At 41.2% G+C, this 6706-nt stretch overlaps 1 protein-coding gene across 1 annotated transcript in view; it reads left to right on the forward strand.

Annotated features, from left to right (window-relative positions):
• Positions 1–3792: 3792 nt before the first annotated feature.
• The window catches only part of SNX14 (sorting nexin 14), a 172516-nt gene continuing 169602 nt past the window's right edge, over positions 3793–6706 (forward strand). Inside the window, exon 1 of the mRNA XM_007951122.2 lies at positions 3793–3992. Coding sequence (XP_007949313.1) covers positions 3793–3992 — 200 coding nt within the window. The remainder of the gene's footprint in view (positions 3993–6706) is intronic.

A 6706-nucleotide genomic window follows, 5' to 3' on the forward strand; every position in this document is an offset into this window, starting at 1 on the left:
CTAGGAGAAAGTGAGAAGGACTGAAAATGGCTCCTTGAATTAGAAGGGAGTAGCATTCTCTTCCTGATACATTAATGCCACAAACAATGGCACATGTTAACAGTGGATTTACTCAGAGTCATTAGAGATAAGTAGGCCTTAGGTTACTGAGATTCAGGTATACAACACTATCTTTCCAAATTACTGAAGTAACAGAAATTTGTGCAGTTTGTTGGTAGGGTGAGAGGATTGTGTTAAGTAGAAGCACTTTAAATAATTTGGCCTAGTGCTGCCTGATTCCTGGAAAATAAGACTGAAGAGAAGTCCTATTTATTCTGCTCAAATTACTGTTCTGTCTTCCCAAAGGCCTTTCCAGACCCTCACAAGTTGAAAATGCCTCATGTCATTTTTTAAAACTCTTCAAACCTTTATACATGAATCTGCCCTGTATTATGCATTATTTCTATGTGTGACTCATCTCCACTAGATTGTAAGCCTTTGGAGGTCAGAAAATGAATCTAAGTCATTGTATGTGCCAATACATCTAGCACAGTGCCTTACACTTACTTGCTATTCAATAAAAAAAAAAAAAAAAAATGGAGATATTATTGGATTGTAATCTGATGTTTATGAGCCATTTAGATGAATTCATTACGTAATTCTGTAATTTGAAACATACCTCTAACACCCATGTGATAAGGCATTATGGAATATTTACAGCTGACACAATTGTATTGGGCCTCCACAGCTAACATGAGTCTAGAGCAGCACTACTGTTATGTGCCGTGAGTTGGACCCAACTCATAGCGACCCCTTCTTGCGTTTCCGAGGCGGTATCACTATGGGAAGTAGATTGCTCCATCTTCTGAGTGGCTGGTGGGTTTGAACTGCCAGCCTTCTGGTTAGCAGTCAAGTGCCTTAGGCACTATGCTACCAGAGCAGCACTATCAAGTAGCAATTATAATGGAAGCCATAATGTAATTGAAATGTTTTTAGTAGCCACATTAAAGTGAAAATTTATTAAACCCATTCTTTACAAAACAATCATTTAACGCATTAAAACGAGTTATTTTATCTTGTTTTTGTGTGAGGTCTTTGAAAGCCGAGGTATATTTTATATTGTCCGTGCCAGTTCAGATTAGCCACATTTTAAGTGCTCAGCATATTTAGTGGTTATAGTATTGGACAGTGCAACTCTAGAATGTTAGGGCAGGCAATTAACTTCTTAGACCCTCAGTTTCCTGTAAGGTACAGCTGTGATTTCATGTCATTTCTATTTTAGGTTATTATAATCCAAGTAAAATTAATTGGTTTGGCTGTTTTTTTTGGTCACTTTCATATATATATACATATATATATATATGTATATGTATGTATTTTGTATTAGGCATTGTACGATAATATTGAAAAAACACTCTCCCACCCTCAAACTCCATTTAATCCTCCTCAAAATTTCATGAATGTTTTGTATTTGAGGACCCTAGGGTTGAGGTAGATTACGTTGATGTTGGTCAAAGATACATTGCTAGTAGAAAGTTTTGAGATAACTGTTGTGGAAAAGCTGTATCTTCAGGACATTTCAAAATTTACATAACCTTGGGAAAAAAAACTAGGGGTGTGTGTGTATGTATGAGTGCAAAAGTGGATGCTAGACTGAGGTTAGAAAACATTCAATGAAATAAACTATGACATGAGGTCTGTAGCAACAGGAAGAATTGGTTTTAGGTGTGGATTTTCAAATTTTCTTATGGAATAAATTTATTTTTTTCCTAATCATAAGAGCAGAATGGAAATTTAAATTGCCTGTTGTCAAGGAGCTCTAGTTGCACAGTGGTTAAGGCTGTTAACCAAAAACTTGGTGGTTCAAACCAGCTGCTTTGCAGAAGAAAGTGAGGCAGTCTGCTTCCGTTAAGATTTACAGCCTTAGAAACCCTGGGAATCGACTCAACCACAGTGGGTTTGGTTTTTTTTGTTTATTGTCTAGTAGTAGTTTGCCCTCAAGTCAGACGCGACTCATTGTGACCCCTCTTTGGGTTTCGGAGGCGGTATCACTACTGAAGCAGATTGCCCAACCTTTGAACCGCCAGCCTTCTGGTTAGCAGTCACTATGCTGTCTAGTTAGCATATTTAAATCCCTCTGCTAAGAAAATTATGTTAAAATAAGTCTTTCAGTTGGATGTAAAGATTTGAGTAGGGCTGAAAACATTTTGTTTTTGAAGTACACTAGTGAAAAGTAGTACAGTAATTTTAGAATAAGCCTTTAAGAGGGGGAGAAGTTTTAAGGATCAGCAATATAATTTCCTAGAAAAGCTAATTTAAAGACAGCTAAGCTTTTCATTGATGTTTACACTGTAGTCTTTTATATAATTTAATTAGAAATGGAGCAGCAGAAGGTGTATCTATGAAGTTAATCAGGTTGGTGAGAATTAATGAATTATATACACTGTAGAATTGGTACAACCATTCTAGGAAGAAATCTGGCAGTATGTATCAAGAATTGATGTTTTTACCCTTTAATTGTACATGAAGTTGATCCTAAAAAGAAGTGTGGATAGATATATGATCAAGTATGGTAATCATAGAAAGCAGTTAGTCAAAATAATAGAAGTTAAAGGATTGTATGTACATTGTGAAGAAGGAAAAGAATACACCATTAAAGAAAGATAGGGCCCATGTGTTCAGAGTAATGACATAGGAAAATGCTTATGGTACCTACACAGATACTTTAAATTTCTGATTGTTTTATCGCCCTACTTTGGAATGAAAAATCCTAGGGAAGAGAAACGAAAGGTAGCACGAAAGCGCAGGCTCTGGGTGCTTCCTTAGCAAGTTTCTGCCTGTTCAACGATCTAGCTATAAAATGGGAGAAACGAGAGTAGCTACATCATGGGATGATAATGTGAAGATTCAGTGAATGCGATAAGTGCGCCGGGTAAAGCTATTACTACGATAAGGTCTTCCTGGATCTTTTAGTAAGGCAAGATACAGAAATTAAAATTTAGAAATGAGTTAATAAAGGGAAAGTACCACGAGAAGAGTGACGTAGGAGGGACAGCTTGACTGGCCAACCTGTCTCGTCAAACATTTGGATTTTGGTTAGGCTTGTGGGCCTGCGAAGATTTAGCTTTACCTTGCCCGTGAACGCGCTAAAGATGCTTTTTCGTCTCGGGGGGCCGCGCCGGGTAGGTTAGACTTTTTCGCATTTGGGGGCTCTTTTGTCCCCCACCCCTTCTAAACTAAGGACAAAAAGGCGCCCCTCCTTGGGAGCCGCGCAACGCTGCGCACAACTCGGACCCGCCTCTATCCAGCAAGCTGACACTTGTGTTCGGAAGTGCGGCCGGGGGAGGGAGGAGCAGGGCGCGACCAGGCGCTCTATCCCTCCGCGGTACCCGTCGCCAAGACTACAGTCCCCAGAGGGACCTGCGCAGCCAGGGCTTGGGCTGCAGCAAGAGGCTGTAGATTTTCGAGCGCGCGGCCCCAGCCTTCTTTCCGCAATGCAGGCAATTACCGGGTATTGGAGTTTCTCCTCGGTTTCCGGAAAAGGACAGTCACTGACAGATTCATCTTCTCCAGGGAAGGCCTACGCGTTGGTCTGACTGGGAAGGCAGAGCGGCGGGACGCGAAAGGCTTGCGCCGGGTGACGACCTCGGACACATCCACAGGCTGTCTCTTGACCAGCGGGGGGCGGTGGCTGCGCACGCGCGGAGACCGTGGGGCGGGGCCTTGGGCGACAGCAGCCGGCGGTGACCGGTCCGCCGGTCGGCGGCTCTGTGGGTTCGCTGCTGGGCCGGCGGGGTGAGAGCACGGGGGTTGATGGGGTTCGCCTCGACCTCAGCCTCAGCTTGTAGCGCAGTCTCAGCCACACGGAAGGAAATGGTACCCGGGGTGCGGTCGCTGGGCGAGAAGCTGAAACAGAGGCTGCGACTGGACGTGGGACGCGAGATTTGTCGCCAATACCCGCTGTTCTGTTTCCTGCTGCTGTGCCTTAGCGCCGCCTCCCTACTCCTCAACAGGTAACGCGGCAGCATGGATCCAGCCGGGCTGCAATCGGCTTTTCTCGGAAGCGTCGGACGCCAGGCCTCTGTGTTGCTTTTCCGTCCTGCTAAGCCGCGGGACTTGGGGTTGGCTGCGAGGCCGCTGAGGGGACAAGCTTGGGAGAGAGGCCTCCCAGGAGCCCGCAGAGCTTCGGGGCCCGGAAGTGCGGGAGGGGATGGCTTTAAGTGACTCCTTTCCTAAGCGATCGTATCCTAAACTGCTGGCTCCGATTGTTACCTTCTTTCCGCTCATTTCTTAAGATCTAGTTTTCCATCGTGGTTTTTTTACGGAAGAGTGAAATCTGTATGTTTGGCTCAATTTGAGACCATACCGTGCAGTACAGTCAGCTGATGGCGGAGGGTTCAGGGTTCTGTGGAAGGCACAGCTTTGGACAGAATCCCCTTGCTTCCACCGCACACGCTCTCGCGCGCACATCTTAGAGCCCGAGAGCTTTACCTGCATTTTTTTTTTTTTTTTAATGTTGGGTGCGACCTGCAGTGTTTTAGATTAAAACGGAGGGCCACAAACGTTTGCTGAGCCAAAATAAAAAATCAAAATAGTTCCTATCTCAACATCCCCACAGTATTTCGAAGGAGATGACTGATGACAGAAAAGAACTCAAGTATTCTGAAAAGTTAGAGAAAAAAATAATAAATTCAGCTGACATTTTGAAATAGAATTTTGTTCCCTTGAAATAAACTTGTCGTAGATTTCCTTAATTTTGCTCTTTGAAGAAATGGTAGCGATGAAGTACTGGTAGTAGAGAACTTTTCTTCACATTTTTTTCGGATTTGCTTTCGGTGGGAAGAAGTTTGAGACACTTGTCAGCGACAACATCTGCATGCTGTTTTCTCTGATTTTTGGAATATGCCATTATTCTTACTCTTCATTTTGAGACATCCGACCCCAAATATAGGAAGGGGAATCAAGTAGAAGGAATTTAATTTTGCTCTAGAATAACTATTTCCTGTGACTGTGGTTAAGGTGGGTTTGTCCCCCTAGCTGCTTTGCTCTCATTAGTTGATTGTAGGTGTAAATAATACTGGGTTTAAACAGCGATTGATGTTTTACTGGAAAATGTGTTTTGATTGTGTTGCTAAGATGTTTGACTGCAGGAGGGTGGAAGAAGGGAAACCCTTAAAGTGGAAACTAGTGATTAAGTACTTAAGTGCTCTCTTGTCCTCTGGAAAGTATTCCAAGCTAGGCTAACAGATTTAGTATGAAATAAATGTAAACTTTATATGATTATTAAGTTTTTTTTCGAGGGATTCATACCTGTCTTCCTTGGGAACTGGGTCAGTTTAGGTCTCCAAGGCAGGACAACCATGTAGGAGCAGGTTGAACTAGATCTCTGAGGTTTACTTAATTATAGCATCTAGTGTTCTTTGTTATTTAGAAGTCACAAGATGTCTAATTGTGTACACCATCTGATCTTAACTCTGTATTCATATTATGCAAAGAAAGAAGGAAGTACATACACATTTTTTCTCTGGGTTTTTGAGTGAAATTGTTTTTACATATATATATTTTTTAATTTGTATTTTCCATTTGTTACTGTTGCTGTTAGTAAAAGTGCTTCAAAATATAGAACTGTGTTGAATAAAAGAATGGTTAGGTACTCTTTTTCCAGGAGAAACTTTTGGGAAAGCAGTGTATTTAAGTATGGTTTTCAATGTATATGTGTTTTTTTCCAAAAGCTTTTCATATAAACATATATACTTACATATGCTTATATCTCTGGAAGATTGTTATACAAGAAAATGGCCATTCTGGGAAGGGGTAGTACTAAGTACAAATATTCAGCAGTTCTTAAAAAATGTATGTGCATGTATTTATATATAAATAATAAAGTTTTGGGACATGAAGGATCTCTAGTGGCACAGTGGTTAAAGCATTAGGCTGCTAACTGCAGGAGTGATGGTTCGAACCCACCAGCTGCTCCGCAGGAGAAATCTGTGGCATTTCACTTCTGTAAAGCTCATCTTTGTCTTAAGGGTCTCTGAGTTGAAATCAGCTCTATGGCAGTGGGTTTCTGGGACCATAATGATGGGATTGGAGTAAATGGGAAGATATCCTCATTAAATGTTTTGAATAAATGCACAAGCATTTCACCAATTAATTGTTAGAAATAACCTTAAATTTTCAGTTTAAAATCTCTATTGTTTAAGGTGGAGTTTTGAAGTTAGAATAATACTGTTTTTTGAAATATTTTTTTTCTTGTTCAACCTTGAACATTTAATTCCGAAAGAGCTTTCAGAATGCTATTTAATATATAATTTTTTTTTCAGTATGAATTGTTGTTGTTATGTGCCGTCGAGTCGGACCCGACGCATAAAGACCCCTCCTTGGGTTTCTGAGGCAGTAGCCCTACGGAAGTAGATTGCCTCATCTTCCTTCTGAATTAGTATTGTGAATTTTCTCCCTAGAAAAATAAATGGATATAATCTTTGTACCACTGTAAGTGACTTGTGGGAATAATAGAGTAACGTACGTTATATACATTTGAAATAATTTATGTTCTCATCTTTATAGTGTCATTAGGATAGACTAAGATCATAGATGCAGTTACGTAGATTTGTTTATTTGCCAGTCCTAATTTGATTAAGGAGCTTTGGTAGCGTAGTGGCTAAAGCACTTGACTGCTAACCAGAAGGCTGGCAGTTCAAACCCACCAGCCACTCCTCGAAAGGAA

This window comes from Orycteropus afer, unplaced genomic scaffold (assembly GCF_000298275.1).
Source record: "Orycteropus afer afer isolate SDZICR_OR568_19922 unplaced genomic scaffold, OryAfe1.0 scaffold00011, whole genome shotgun sequence".
NCBI lineage: Eukaryota > Metazoa > Chordata > Mammalia > Tubulidentata > Orycteropodidae > Orycteropus > Orycteropus afer.